The 16,275-nt window shown below is 40.8% G+C and overlaps 1 protein-coding gene across 1 annotated transcript; it reads left to right on the top strand.

Annotated features, from left to right (window-relative positions):
• Positions 1 to 11,493: 11,493 nt before the first annotated feature.
• dlx2a (distal-less homeobox 2a) lies at positions 11,494 to 14,008 on the top strand. Its single transcript, XM_082508937.1, has 3 exons — positions 11,494 to 12,029; positions 12,463 to 12,647; positions 12,804 to 14,008. Exons 1-3 carry the CDS (start codon positions 11,711 to 11,713, stop codon positions 13,128 to 13,130), a joined length of 831 nt encoding a protein of 276 aa, XP_082365063.1. The 5' UTR covers positions 11,494 to 11,710; the 3' UTR covers positions 13,131 to 14,008.
• Positions 14,009 to 16,275: the final 2,267 nt, after the last annotated feature.

Raw genomic sequence — 16,275 nt, 5'->3', positions numbered from 1 at the left:
CACACCAAGCTGCTTGCCTATTGTAGATTCACTCTTCCCAGTCTGGTGCAGGTCTACAATACTTTTCCTGGTGTCCCTCGAAAGCTCTTTGGTCTTGGCCATGGCAGAGTTTGGAGTCTGACTGTTTGAGGCTGTGGACAGGTGTCTTTTATACAGATGATGAGTTCAAACAGGTGCCATTCATACAGGTAACGAGTGGGGGACAGAAAAGCTTCTTACAGAAGACGTTACAGGTCTGTGAGAGCCAGAGATTTTCCTTGTTTGAGGTGACCAAATACTTATTTTCCACCCTAATTTACGAATAAATTCTTTACAAATCCTACCATGTGAATTCATGGATTTTTTTTTCACATTCTGTCTCTCACAGTTGAAGTGTACCTCTGGTGCAAATTACTGACCTCTGTCATCATTTTAAGTGGGGGAACTTGCACAATCGGTGGCTGACTAAATACTTTTTTGCCCCACTGTATCAGTGTCATAATTACACGTTAGAAACTGAATATCTTTTAGTCTCAGCTGAAATAAGCAGGCTTAATTCATGACACGTGTTTTACTCTAAATTATAGTCCTTAAAAATATCAAATAAATGACCCACCTTTTACAGAATTCCTCATATTCTCACAAGTGAATTTAAGAATACTTCCTGGATAAAATGTGTATAATAAAAATACACATAACAAGAATAATGCCATAAGAACTGCTCTATTTATTATTTCTCGGATAAATGCTTAAAAAGACAGCTTTTAGATTAAACGCACTGATGCAGGTTGTGCTGAATGGACGCACGTAAACAGCAAATGTTTGCATCAGGTGGACAAATAAAGCCTCCAAATTCAGCCAGACAACAGAGACGAGATGCTGCAAGTCACTATATAGCTATACTACCTTAAAATTGCCATTGTTAGCATCTATCACAAAAAATCTTGTATTCAATCGTCTAAGAAAATCATAATTAAATATTTATTTGGGCTGTCATTAGCAGCACCTGCTCTGCCTCGTGTTCATAAATAACTAATTAGTAAAATCAGCAGTCATTCCTGTCCGAAGCTCCTCTTTCTGCTTCTGGTCATGTTTTAACTCTTATTGAAGTATCGCAGAGTACTCTCTCTGGAGACGAGGAAATGATAAAGGAGTCTCACAAACAGCTGAGCAGAAGCTGCTGAGTCCCTGAAAATTGTAATTTGATTCGTTTTGTGTCACATCTTCCAAAATCAGGAGCATTAAACAGATCCATTGTTCTGTCTGCTCTCTTCTCCCGCTGCATCAGCTGCTGTTCGCCGGTGCGGGTGTGAAGTTTGAACCGCACTGGGCCACAATTACACAGCAGAAGACGACACAATGTGGGCATTGTTGAAACTAGAAAGCCCAGTGCCCAGTTTGTGTGTGTGTGTGTGTGTGTGTGTGTGTGTGTGTGTGTGTGTGTGTGTGTGTGTGTGTGTGTGTGTGTGTGTTGTCGGGCGGGGGTTGTGTGAGGGGGTTGGGGTCTGCGTCAGGGTCTTAGCCACATTCCTAATGTGGCAAGAGATTGGGGGGTTCTAGTGTAAGATATGTGAAAGGCATCTCTGTTGGTGGGTTCGGTCACAGATGCGTCAGATCAGATCATGTTCACTGATGTCATCTGCATTTTCTTCACTGAGTGCGGGCATAAAACTTTTTTATAGCAGATCAATTAAAATATAGATAACTATATTTACAGTCAAGATCTGGTATGGCAAATGCTCAATATTAACTTCACAGCAGGGCAGTAGCAAAAAAAGGTTATAACTTCTTCCTGTAATTTAAAGCATTTAATGCTGATTAATACACCATTCTTGACTCTGACAACGCATTTAGGATTATTAACATCTGGACTATTCAGCATAAACAGTGTATTTATTTGCAGATATACTTATTTCCAATAATTATTCATAATCATTCATTTTTTTGTGTTCATTTTATGCTCAGTAAAGAAACTAAGAGGTTTTTTTTGTTGTTAGATTTTGTCTACGTGTCTATGAGAGAGTTAAAAGGTGTGTTGAGTTCACCTGAAAGCAACAGCACTTTCATGTCCACTGTTGCCCTGGGTGGTTGTGTAACACAAGCTGTGGGAGAAGGTGAAGCCGCCCAGCTTTGCATTGTCTCAGGTCAGCGGGAAGAAAGAGGTCAGACAGGTGGACCCCTGCAGGTGCCGAGGGCTTTCTTCACAGATTAGCTGCACCTTTGTATGAGCAAAATGAACACTCACTTGAGAAAGATTTGCGAGGCCCCCAAGGTCGAATCACTGGAAACGATATCAGCTTTCATTAGTCACTGGAGAACCGGAGTCCCCTTTCTCTATGAGTGCACGCTTATTGCACTGACTTAAAAGAAGTGAGCAAATTTAATTCTTAATGTTCACAATAATTTGTTTTTCAGATTTCAGTTTTACTTACATGCAGCAAAAACATATCAGTCCTATAAAGCCTGAACAATGAAATAAAGGCCAGATAAAATACTCAAACTGGAGGGTTTTTAAAGCTTAATTAATTATACATTTGCATATATGGGTTAGGATTTGTATCATTTTTGCAGAATTTGTATTTTGTGCAATTTATTTAGTTTTTTCAGGGGAAATATTACACTGATCATGTAGGGGTCTTAAAAACTTCTCTATCAAATATGATACACTTTGCATTACAGGATTAAATTATAATATTTTTAATCAGTTGCAACTCATCAATGTTACTGATGTGTTACAGATCAGAAAAATAACATAATCTGTGTGTTTGACCTCATATCAACTTCCTGTAAAGCCAATATTTTAAGGTGTTTGGGGGGGAAATACCTCTTAAATAAGTCTTCAAGTATTCAGCAGAATTTGAAATAAAATTAAATGAAATGTAATCATTTCACAAAGCTGTTTACAATAACATCTAAGAATAAAATCTTTATGTCAACATCTTCCTCCTTTCTGAGCATGTCATTTCAAATCTTTATACTATTTCTTGCTGAGTCTAACTTTGCCCTTTACTTCAGATCCTGGCAAGGCAGAAAGGCGAGGAGCTTAAGTTTCACAGCACCAAAGTCGACATGTCAGAGACTGATGGAGGAAACTAAACCCAAAGTTATTGGAGAGACTGGGAAGCATGTCCAAAAGGCACAGCTGGTGCAGGCAATTTGCTGGCGTGCCAACACACTGATGATTGCAACGAAACGTAAACAGATGGATGTTGCCACTTAATTTGGAGGACATCTGTAATATTTAAATGTAGTTTACATTAACTGGATATTAATTTAGACATGAGCTTCACTTTTTTGTGCAGCATTCAGGACAATTCACTCTCAGAGATGTTGACTGTGGTGTAAGTGTTCATGTTGAATTTGGATTTCACTTATTTGCCACCTTGTAGGCGTGAAGGTGTCAAATCAACTGTTGGAGTTTCAGGAACTCTAATACTAACACTCCCGGCCAGGCGGACATGCCAGCTCTATCAGTTTCAAAATTAAGTCAGCATAACAAAACCAAACCCACAAGAAAACATGGCCGGAGCGTACAGCTGGCATAAGCAATTTGCCAGCTGGTGAGCCAAGAAATCAAGTCTTATTGAAGGTGACAGAATGACGGTCAAAGTTATTAAAAGCAGAAAACATCTTTTGGTTACTGAATTTATTTTTTTGTTTCTTTTAGATCTTCATAAAAGTAGGTTAACACTGGACGTATAGCAATAAATGTTTGGCTGAGGAAATTTTATTTTTAATGGCAAAGGGCATCACGGTGATGTGGTGGTTAGCACTGCCACCTCGCAGTGAGGAGGTCCAACCTTTGACTCTAACCTGGGGTCTGTCTGTGTGGAGTTTGCATGTTCTCCCTGTGTCTGTGTGGCTTCCTCCCAGAGACGCTGATGGGGTTAGGTTAGCTGGTGAATCTGAAGTGACCACAGGCATGAATATGCGGCTCTCTGTGCTAAACCAGGGTGTAGCCTGCCTCTCATCCTGTGTCACCTAGAATAGGCTCCAGCTTCCCTTAACCCTGAATTAGATAACCAGAGAGAGAACAGTTGGATGGATCGTTCAACGAGGTGATACACCATGCTTATATTATATGTTAAATATGTTAAGACACAAACAGGAGTACAATAAACTAAAGTAGAGTACCACAGATTCAACAAGAGAGTGAGTGCCCTGATTTTAAAGGACTGAGAGTGGGAACTGACCTCGAATTCGTTTTAGGTACGTTGTGAAATCCAAACAACTTGTGGTGTCCCTATGAGATATGCCTATAATTTAGCAGCCTGAACAGTGAACATGGTATCTCTCTGTGGGTGCAGACAGGCACCGGAGAGGTGCATGAATGCTGAGTGATAACAGAAGTTGTGTCTGCATCAGTGGCTGTGTAAAGCATGCCCTAAAGTTGGAGCAGCTGATCCCAGTCCTGTTGTGACAGTGGTGTGGCTCTTTGTAAGGAGACCATCCGCAGTAAATTTGCTCCACTCCCCTCGCACAAATGATTGGTTCCATTTATGGCTCCTGGGTTTGGCGGGGGTGGACGGTGCTACTGGGTCAGCAGTGAGGGGAGTGGGACCTCGCAGACCTCTTCAAAATCTTTCTCAACCAGGCTGTGCAGATGAAACAGGGAATTCCTTTGTTAGCCCTGCAAAATGAGAAATAATTTCCGCTTTAGTGCAACGGACTGCCCTCTGGGATGTATTATCATTATGTCATGCTAATCATATCATACGCTAGGCAGTCTTTTTACATGAGCTGGGAAAACCACATCTTTTAATAAATCAGGTTTTCCTGAACAAAGAGGAAACGAGAGCTATGTAAAGCTGTCACATCAGGAACGGGGATTTGTTAATTCCTTCGGGTTTAAATGTCATTTTTCACGTCCAAGAGGTTGTGAATATTTTCCTCTATTCCTCCACTGATTTAAGCAAGAATTCAAATCTTATATGTTGTGCTTAACAGAAGCACAACCATAAGGCTTTTAGCACAGATTTCCTCAGTGTGATGCACCAAACATTAACCTTAGCATCTGCTCGGAGCTTAAAGCTTAACACTTCCTTTCAATTGTTATTGGCTGCTGTTGCTCAACATGAAAGCCTTTGTTGTTAAAAATAACTTCTCTTGAGGGGAAAAGTCACCGTGACTAATTCTAAGGAAACACATGCTCAATCATGAAGTCCCCGCTGGAGGTTTCCAACTTAAACTCCACGTATGTCCGGAGCCTCGCAGTACAGGCTCAACCTTTGAAACGGAGAGGTCAAGGAACACATTTCCATGTTTGCGAGAAGCGAGTTGAATGTATGCAGACCCCACAGGTGATTTTATCTCCTGACTCTGTAAGAAGCTGCCCGCTCTTAGTTTGGTTTCAGTGAAAGCATTTTGCAGAGAGAATTTATGTGATTTGAGGAAAAGGATGGGTTGCCAGGGTGATGAATGCTCCAGCTGACACAGCGGGAGATCAGCAACATCCAAATCACTCTACTGCTGTCTAAACCTGCCTGAATTTCGCTCAGCGAGACAATGCAGAAAGAGTTGCTGCTGCTGGCCCCAGTTAGCCCAAAACATCTGGAAAATTATCATAATGTGTCATTTAGTGCCTTTTTCCCATTTAAAATCAGCTGACTGTAACTTTAAATGAAATAAAACCACTTAAGTTGACCTTGGTGTCTCTCCAACTGTACTCAGGATATAATTAAATACAATTACTTTTTATAAATTTTTTAAATTAGGCATCATTTTTTGTACATATTTTACCACAAGCACACTTAAAATAACTCTATATTAATACATTAATTCATATTTAAAATTAGGGGAACTTCAAAAATATGCAAATTTCATTACAATCCAAAAACGTTCTTAAATCAAGTCAAGTCATGTGAAGTGGCTTTTGTTGTCATTTCAACCATACATATGACATATAACGGACAAACACAGGACTACGTAAAGTGCAATGTGCAAAAAGAAATGCAAAAATAAACAAGACAAGACAGTGCAATGGAAATGTACAAAATGCTGAGTATTGTGCAAAAATAACTTGGTGTCTGTAGGTGTGTGTGTGTGTGAGAGAGAGAGAGAGAGAGAGAGAGAGAGAGATACTGCAGATAAGTGCTTGGTAGTGATGTGTATGCAGGTGTGCGTGTGTGTTTCTCTCAGTCCGTTCACTGAGCATTCAGGAGTCTGACGTCTTGGGGGAAGAAACTGTTCCGTAGTCTGCTAGTGAGGCCCCGGATGCTCCGGTACCTCTTTCCAGAAGGCAGCAGGGGGAAGAGTGCGTGTGAGGGGTGTGTGGGGTTCTTCACAATGCTGGTGGTTTTGTGGATGGAGCGGGTATGTAAGTGTCCCTGATGGAGGGAAGATAAGCTCCAATGATCTTCTCAGCTGCTCTAACTATCCGTTGTAGTGTATTGCGATCCGATACGGTGCAGTTACCATGCCAGGCAGTGATGCAGCTGCTCAGGAGGCTCTGGATAGTCGCTCTGTAGAATGTGGTGAGAATGGGTGGAAGGAGATGGGCTTTTCTCAGCTTCCGCGGGAAGTAGAGACACTGCTGGGCCTTCTTGGTTATGGAGCTGGACCAGGAGGGACCAGAAGAGGTTCTCCGCCAGGTGGACACCAAGGAATTTGGTGCTCTTGATGATCTCCACAGAGGATCCATTAATGTTAAGTAGGCAGTGATCTCTCTGTGCTCTCCTGAAGTCAACAATCATCTCTTTGTTTTGTCCACGTTCAGAGACAGGTTGTTGACTCTACACAAGTCTGTTAGCTGTTGTGAGTTATATTAAAAATAATCTTGCAACAAATAGATTAAATGTAACTTTACATACTGATAACAGTCAAAAATATAAACAGCTCATATAGGTGTACATAAACAATGTATATAAAGTGCAGAAGAGTAGCAGAGTCCTTAGTTTTTGGGTAAGCTTCTTGAAAGCACAGAGCAACTTTTGAGTGGTTCACCTTGATATCTTTCTCACTGATTTAGAAATGTGACAAATCTCCAGCAAAATGTACGCCACGAAACGCCAGATACCTCTATCGTGGGCATTACCTTTGATCATCTGAAATCAAGCAGAGTGATGTGATATCTCAGAACAAGAGTAATAAAAAAGAAGATCTACATGATGAAAACCAAAACCTGCAGAACGATCTTTGCATATTATCTCTGTGGGATTCGAAGCGCTGTGAAGAATAACATCAGTTTCTCGCCAGCTTCTGTCAACATTCCTGCAAAGATCATCAAAACATCATCATCATTGTTCTGCGCATAACGGATCGTGCAGAATACAGTGAAATTAAACTTGCTTTGGGTTTATTTAGGATTTCAGACTTTCCATTATATCCTCGCACCAGTAGCAATTAGTATCTAAATAAACAGGTCAGTCAATAATGAGTCTGACATCCGCTCCAGATGGCAGGAGATTTCCTCCTGTACTGCCCGTATTGTTATTTTTGCACAAGCAGTAAAAACAGAGACTAGACACTGTGCGGCCATGGAGGGGTATGCTGTTTTCTGTTTTGTTTTTTTCACTTTTCTGACTTCTGTTTTCCATAACCTAAACTCAGGATGTGCACATGGTATCACATCAGGAAGAACTCAGACTCTGTTTGCCGTTTGAGTATAAAAACAGATAAGTGAGGCTTGAGATCAATACTTCCTAAAAATGTCAGGGTGTTTATCTCTCACAGTGATTTCCTGGCTTGTGTACTTTGATTCCTCAAGACAAACTGTGACAAACTGTCAATATTAAGCACTGTTGGCCTTTTATAAGCACATCTTTCACTCTTTTCAAAGGGTAAAATCAGGCTGATAGCCTATAGACTGTAATTCAACCATGATTGTCAGAGTTAATCATTTGGACTGTCTATTCTGTATCTAACAAGTTTATGTGACACCTCGATGCCATAGATACACTTTAACTCATTTGTAAACAGGAAGTTATAAAGAGAAATTGTTAAATATTTTTGATAACATATGTGATGTTTCTATGTACAGCAGACTGCTTGAAAAGGAGAACAACAGAGGTTTTGTGGTGCGGCTAGACTGAGAAATTAGTAATTACTATGTATGTCCTCATGGTATTCTTAGTCTTGACATAAAGTCTGAACAAAGTTGTGACAATGCTGAGGTTATATTTGACAAGCAACACACATGTTGTAATTTGAAGCAGCATAACAGTTTCTCTTTCTATTCAAGAAACAGTAAATTTCTTTTATAATACGAGTGCTAATATATTATTCGAATGAAGTATTTTCTGCCATAGCTGCTTTGAAAGATTTATGTGCTTTCACTCTTGTTATTTGTTATTTTTTAAATTTATTTAATTTTTTAATTTTGTAAATTTTTTTTACTTTAGGAATAAACTGACATGGAACTCTGTGTGTGTGTGTGTGTGTGTGTGTGTGTGTGTGTGTGTGTGTGTGTGTGTGTGTGTGTGTGTGTGTGTGTGCAAAGCTTGTTTGATTACTGTGCTGAAAGCCGGTCAAGAGCAACTCGTGTAAAAATAGGAAATTTGACATGCACAATGAAAGCTGCTTACATCTGTCTGCAGTCATTTGGCATCATTTCCATGTCACCGAACACGGGGAAGATCCACTACACCAGCTGCTCTGCAACAGAGGGATGAAATCACATTTATAGTCACTAAGAGTGACACGCGAGTGACATGAAAACAGAAAAGTTTGACGCAGCAAGAAAGAACTGCTCCTAAGGGTGACAGAAAAGGTATGGGAGGAATGTCACCTATCGTTAGCACACGGAGCCTGAGCTGTTGTTTTGGCACATCCTGATGCTGATTGTGACTGTACTGTGAAATCACTCACTGTAATCCCAATATCTAATGATTTGTGCCTTCTCCAGAGGAATCTTCTATCCCATCAACTGACTTTAAAGCTGTTTAGTTCTTCCTCTTTGTGGCATAAATGACACACAGCATAAGCATCTTACTCGGAAGAAGCAAACAAGCAAACTATGAAAAGAAGATATTTTCTTGTATGACTACTCGTGTCCCCCTTCTCCAGTCTTTTAAGGTTTCCATGTGACTCTCCTGGAGAATTTCTGCTCATTCTGGCTCTGATGATGATGACGGGGCAGCTGAATGCAGAGACTTTGTTCCACTAATGAGCAGTGACATGCAGCTACACTGACCTATGGTGACAGAGGACTGCCCACATCAGCAAAACAATGGACTGATGGAATCCCCCCTGAACTCGAGCTATGGGGTCCTGCTACACCCTCACTGTTGAGAAGGAAATGGTTACTCGTGTGACCTGAACTGGGTCATAATGGATGATGATTTATTGAATCAGAAGGGTGACTGCTCGGAGCTATCACAGATAAAGAAAATTAAAAGGGAACTTCACTGATAATACAGAAGATTTAACTCATTTGTCACTGTCATTAATAGTTGAGTGCTAGTTTTAAAAAAATGTTTTTAAGCCTCAGATGAATGTGCTTTAGTTTGGTGTCAGCACATCTTTACCTGGACTTCGAAACAACAGATTTAGAAATCAGCTCTTTCATAATCAAGCAGACTTTAAAACACACGGTGCTGCAAGGATGCATGAATTCATAATTTCTGCTGCATTTCTATTTGACCTGTCACCAAAACTATGGATATTACTGATTTGTATCCTTCTCGCTTGTGTATCTGTCTTGGTCATATCTAGTAGATTTCTTGATTAATTCAGTTCATTTATATATATATATATATATATATATATATATATATATATATATATATATATATATATATATATATATATATATATATATATATATGTTGGAGCAACAGTTACCTCATGGTGCTTTATACTGCAGGGTAAAGAACCAACAAGATTAGAGTTAAAAACTCAAAAAAGTCAGATGATCCACTATTATAAAGAAATGGGCAATAGTGGGAAGGAAGAACTCCCTTTTTAACAGGAAGAGAAAGCTAGCAAAACCAGGCTCAGGAAGGAATAGCTAGCTATTGTGGTGAGTTGGGTGGGGAGAGGAAGAAGAAGAAAGAAAAGAAGCACAAAGAGAAATAAGGACAAATAAAAGGAGTGAATAAAGAAGAAATGCTCAGTGTGTGTCAGAAGTCCACCAGAAGTCTGAGCCCATAGTAGCAAATAAAAGGGGTGGTCACCTGATCCAGCCCTAACTATGAGGTCTGCCAAAAAGTAAAGTTTTAGGTCTAGTCTTCAAAGAGGGGAGAGGGTTTCTGTCTCCTGAATGCAAACTGGAAGCTGGTTCCACAAGGGAGAGGAGAGGAGAGCTACAATGCTCTGCTCCCATTTTACTTTTAGAAACTTTGGGAACTAGATTGTGAAATCCTTGTGGGCTTCTATTTAAAGATATGATGATTTGTGCATTTTCAACTAAAAACTTCTTCTTTTAACTGACTGGGTAGTCAGCTGTTAGCTGCTAAGCAACACATCTAAGCAACTTGTGGCACAAAGTTTACGTGTGGAGTTTGAGTTGAACTTTCTGAGGGTATTTTGACAGTATTTGTGGTTGTTATGTATTATACGTTGTGAGACTGAGGAGACTATCAGAGATGATTCATCTCTAGGCTTTCACTTTATGACTATATAAAGAGTAGCCAGAGTTCAGTGCAGGTTTCTTTATAAACCTCCAGAGAGAGACTTGTTTTTGTGGAGATGCATGCTGGTGCTAACCTCATCAACACAGAGCAGCCTGCTTTAGGCTTTAGGCGTGTTAATAAAAGGAACTATGCTGCCATCTTATGGCGACAACTGCACTTCCGCTCCGTCACTACCTGAACTTTCCCAGGATCTCCGGGAGATCTGAACGCATCACAGTGTCAAACGACCAACACACCTGGACTCCTCACGCGGATGTGACGTAGCTTAAATCACCATTAGTTTATTTATTTATTTATTTATTTTTAGAGTTGTGCGCAGACAGAAAAAGAGAGGTAAGTGAACAAAAGGGATTTTGTGAACAAGTAAATTTTATGACCTCTGGGTGGCGCTGTAGTTATTCTCCACAGCAACAAAACCTTCACCTTTAGGCGATATCCACAAGGTTTGGTTTTGTGTCAGCTCCTTGAGATTTCTCTTAAACAGTCCCCTCCTTATCTAGTTTGCTTCTGACAAAAAAGAAGAAAAGTGTTACTGTTGCTCAGGGTTTTTTTTTTTTTTTACTATAAAGAACTGTTAAGCTTTAATAAACAAATTCCAACAAAAAACATACACTGTGCTGCAAGCCAAAAACTGCTTCTTGGCCCAGTTTAATGCATCGTTTTCCTAACGTGCAGTAGGTGTTATCCATTGTCCAAAATCAATATTCATCTGGTTTTAAACGGCAGTTTGCGCGTGGAGATCAGGCCTGGTTCTGCAGGCTAAACCTTTTGAGATGCTTTTATGTAAAACTATCCGCAGACAACTGGGACAGACAGACCTGAAGAAATAATGGAGGGTGGACGCGGTGGGGAGTAGTCAGTCGTGCAGCCCTTACTCATTGGTTGCCTCAGACACAGTAGCTTTCCCTCTCACTCTCTCATAAATGCGCTCCCACCGCCGACCGTAGCAGATAATCACAGGCCACTGTGAGAAGGACACACCTTGCGCTGATTTTGCCAAGGTATACACGGGGATGCGTTTTGATTCACGAAAGGGTGTCATCAGTGCAAGATTTGAGTCGTGCTTTACAGCCTGTCGCGCAATCGCCTAGGTCGCGATTTTTGCGATATTCTTTTTTTTTTTCGCATAGGTTAGTGGGCTGCTCTCCCCCAGTTCCAAGATGACTGGAGTTTTCGAGAACTTAAATACTGATATGCATTCGAACCAGATTACCTCAAGCAATTACCACAGCTTGCACAAATCGCAGGAGTCCCCGACTCTGCCGGTTTCCACGGCGACGGACAGCAGCTATTACAACGGCCAGCAGCCTGGGCACTGCGCCGGGTCACCGTTTGGACAACTGGGCACTTACCAGTACCACAGCAGCGCCACGAGTTCTGTGCCATATAACGCAAAGTCATACGACCTCGGTTTCAACTCATCGTATGGTACATACGGTTCTTATGGCTCCAACTCATCGCCAACTCCCGCAGACACAGGTAGGCGAGCTCTCAAGTTCGTTTTAGAGCATTTTGCATGTATTCAGTGGCTTTGTCTTTGACCAAAACGCACTGCAGAACATGTCTGAGTTAATTTGTATGCACAGTATTTGACAAAAATATTATTATCTGACTAAAATGTATTGATGCTTTATTTTTCTTGTATGAATATGTAACACGATAAACTGTTTTATTTATTTCCAAAGAAAGAGCCTACAGATCCACAAAGTGGCCTATTTTGGCTTTTTGTATTTTTTTAGTAGGGCCTTATAAATATACATAATTTAATCAAATCAGGTTTAAGGTATTTGGGGTACACAAATCTGACAAACCTAAAGTGACAACAGTGCAAATACGCCTAGCAGTTCTGCAACACTGAAAAATGCCCAAACCCTTCGTGCCTAACGTGAATTGCATTTGAATGTTCCCTCAGAGAAAGATGAGAGCGAGCCAGAAATCCGGATGGTTAATGGAAAACCAAAGAAGGTCAGGAAACCTCGAACCATTTACTCAAGCTTCCAACTGGCTGCACTTCAACGGAGGTTTCAAAAGACTCAGTATTTGGCTCTACCAGAACGGGCCGAGCTGGCAGCGTCGCTGGGCCTTACGCAAACACAGGTGGGTAGTCTGCATCTGTGGGCTCATGCGCTGTCAAATATCCACTGCATGTCTCAGTGTGAAAACAAATTAAAACTGACAAAGATGGGATTTAAGGGGGAAATATCGCTTATAATCGATTTTAAGCTTAAATTAGTTTCTTTCTTTTTTTCTCAGGTTAAAATCTGGTTCCAAAACCGCCGCTCCAAGTTCAAGAAGCTGTGGAAAAGTGGAGAAATCCCCCCAGAACAACATGTTGCTTCCAGTGAATCTCCCCCGTGCACGTCTCCACCAACTACCGCCTGGGACTTTCCACAGACTCAAAGAATGAACAATGTCAGCTCTAGTTTACCTCAGAGCAGCAGCCCTCCAAACACAACTGCGCCTTCGTCGTTTTTGGCAAACTACTCCTGGTACTCAACTACGAACTCTGCCACGCATCTGCAGCCTCCTCTGGTTCAGCATCACCACAACTCCGCCATAAGCGCTGGGACAATATTCTGAAATTTAAAAGAGAGAGCGAGCGAGAGAACGAGAAAACGTCGGGTGTAAATCGGACAATACTGGTGAATAAAGAGAAAATAAAATGCCATTACCTTCATTTTGCAGACCTCGTGCTTGCACCATACGAACTTTACGCGCAGCATCTAGGAGATTTCATGGAACCAGACAGGTTTATGGACCTTGCCAGTTTTCGTGCTTACAAATGGTAGACTCAGATTTCTACAGTTATTTTTGTATTTATTTATTTTGTTTATGTGAGTGATGAATGAACCACTATTACCCAAAGCAATCACAGCATGGGCGCGAGCCCATATACTTTTACTTGGACGTCACTTTTTCTTCTTCTTTCTTTTGTTTTTTTTCTCTTCCTTTTTTATGTGTGTTGCCATCCCTGCAAAAAAATAAAATAAAATAAAACATGAATCGCAGGACAACCTGTCACAAATGTAGCACAAGTTAACTGTATGGTGCCTTTTTTGCAATATGACCTCATTTATGTTGTGCGATCAAAACAAAACCAGCTTACCTTTATCCATTCCTCACGTAGTTCATCTGAATAGTCCGGGGGGATAAGTGTTCCGATCCACGTTTGTAAATATTTTACAACAGCTTTTTTTTCATATCCCACCTCGCTTTGACTTAATTTTATTTTTTATTTTTTTGTCTTTTTCTGGCTCTTCATCCATTAACCACCGTGAGCTACTGATTGTCCCGCCCTCTGACTTGTATCAACACTAAATTGTATTTTCTTTTTTTGTTCTGGTCTTATTTATTTTAGCAGTGTTTCATATATGGCCAGATTTTATTTAAATAAAATGTTTTCTGTGCATTTGCATCCGAGTTTGTATGTGTGTATAAATACATTCTATGTTCACTAAAGCTGGATTTACCCTCTCAAAAAAAAAGTAAATAAATAAAAATAAATCATTTTAGAAAATGAAGGCATGTCGATGCATTAAGATTTATTTATTATTATTTATTTATTCATTTAATTAAATTTGTGCCTTTTTTTATTAAATGGGTTTAAAAATAAATAAATAAAAAATCTTAGGAAATAATTTGTTGTAAAAATGTAGCCTGTAGTTACATGAAGGTCTTGTGGTGCTATATCACGAGCGTGGACAAGCTCCAGGGCATCCAGGGGGACTCCTGAGTTGTCTCGGTTGAAATTTACTTCTGACTGCCGCCAGCAGCTGCTTATCCGAACCGAGGCTCGGGCAGGCAGGCAAGCAGAGACATAGGCCCGGGGGGCGCACGCCGAGCTTAGAGCGACAACATCACCAACACGCCTTGGCATGCGAGAGGAGAAGACGAGGGTGGGTATGAATGAGCACAAGCTCGTCAGACTCTGTGGAGTCACAGAGCCGCTTTCCAGACGTTTTATGAACTCAACCTAACAAGAGAAAAGAGACAGGAACTCGAGAGCCAAGACAGCCTGCAGCTACAACATCATGGAAACATTTCTCACGCCTCACAAGCGAGGTCTCTGATCTTCGAAGACGAGCAGCTTGACCCACATTATTTGGCTGCTTGTAGGGCCTGTGGGCAACATGGAAAACACAGGCATACGTCCAAAAAAACAATTTATTGGAGCCATGCAGGAAACCCTGTTTTATTATAGATTTAATTGAGAAAATGTTTATTAGAGATGTTTTGACTCCAACAGACAGGTAGAGCGGGGCTCGTGTTATTTACACATGGCTCCCACACAAAGATGGTGATATACGGTGCATGGTCCCACACGCTTCTCTTCAAAAGACTACAGGCCATAAAGTGGGACCTCTTCCTTGTACATAATTAAGACTGCAGCTTGTCAGCGGTTGCTGTATCTGCATGATGAAGCCCCCCACCAACCAACACCCCCCCCCCCCCCCCCCCCCCCCCCAGGGCTGACAGTATCAGACACATGCAGCCCCCCTATGTACATACGTCTAAAAAATCAGTGTTGCAAATAGTGTACAAGCGTGCACTTAAAAAATGCTCCAAAATAACACATTTTGCTTGCTTTAATTTATTGTTTGCGTCATAAAATAAAATAAAGGGGGGGGGGGGGGGGTTCTGGGTGCTTTCTGTTGCTCCCTGTGATTTCATTCATGGATTAGAGCTGCTGTGGTTTATACTTTTTGCATTTCTCTGGGCAACTTGTAAATGCCATACCCCCCTATCCTAATTTATACCCTGATCTGTAATTTCATCCACATTTGCTCTGGTTTGAGCATTCTGGCTTTCAAATCTGAAAGCCTGCAATTACTATATAATTCTTCGCAATTTTAGATGTCCTAATATGGGGTGTAATTTTTACACAAGACAATTTCCCGCTATTTCAAGCATCAACATTGTCAAAGTTGTATGTACATAATAAATGGGAATATCAATGCATAGTTTTTAGCCTAACATCTTGACTCGACGGTAATTATATCCGTGTGGAGCCTACGCAGAATTAGCCTGAATTGCATGGTAACTGCTGCTTTAAATTTTAAAAAATTACTCATAATTTCCCCCAAAGATTACCAAGATCTCGAGTGCACAATGTCATCAGCGTAATGAGGAGTAAACATTTATGCTAATAATCTACATTTTTTTCCCCATCAGCTATAAAGAGGGGAAATAAAGCAGACATTTTCAGTCATATTCTGAACTCTGCTGCTATAGCTTAGACCGACACATGGGACACATTTTGTGGGATTTAAGCGCTCGTCTTGAGTCTGTGCTGAAGGATTGCTGCTGCTTCTTGCTGGTGGTGCTGATCTGCCTCCATGCTGATATCTGAAAATCCAGAGAGGGCAAGCTTGTCTCTTCAATTTCAAGCTGAAAGGTGTGTACCACATGTTTATTTCTTACATTTTAGGGGCTTCGCCGAGTGCGCAATGAGGCTCGATTTGTCCATTTCTTTCATTGCGCACAGCCTTTATTAATTTGTATTCTCATCCGTGAATGATGCTGATTCTTTGATGCCGTTTCAAAGACTAGATCCTCAAGAAGCAGGAGGGGTAAAGAAAAATATATTACACGTGGACTATTTTATCCTCCAACTTCAGTGTTAAAGTGCAACCGAGGAGCTTCTTTTAGCTGAAATCTCCCATGGCTTAGAAAGCCGCTCACATGGAGAGAAGATGCAAGGAAGAGGAGACAGAGAAGTTCTTCT

Source organism: Aulonocara stuartgranti (assembly GCF_965226115.1).
Source record: "Aulonocara stuartgranti genome assembly, chromosome: 16".
Taxonomy (NCBI): Eukaryota; Metazoa; Chordata; class Actinopteri; order Cichliformes; family Cichlidae; genus Aulonocara; species Aulonocara stuartgranti.
Note: the sequence above shows the minus strand (reverse complement) of the source record. Positions and strands in the feature narration are given on the sequence as shown.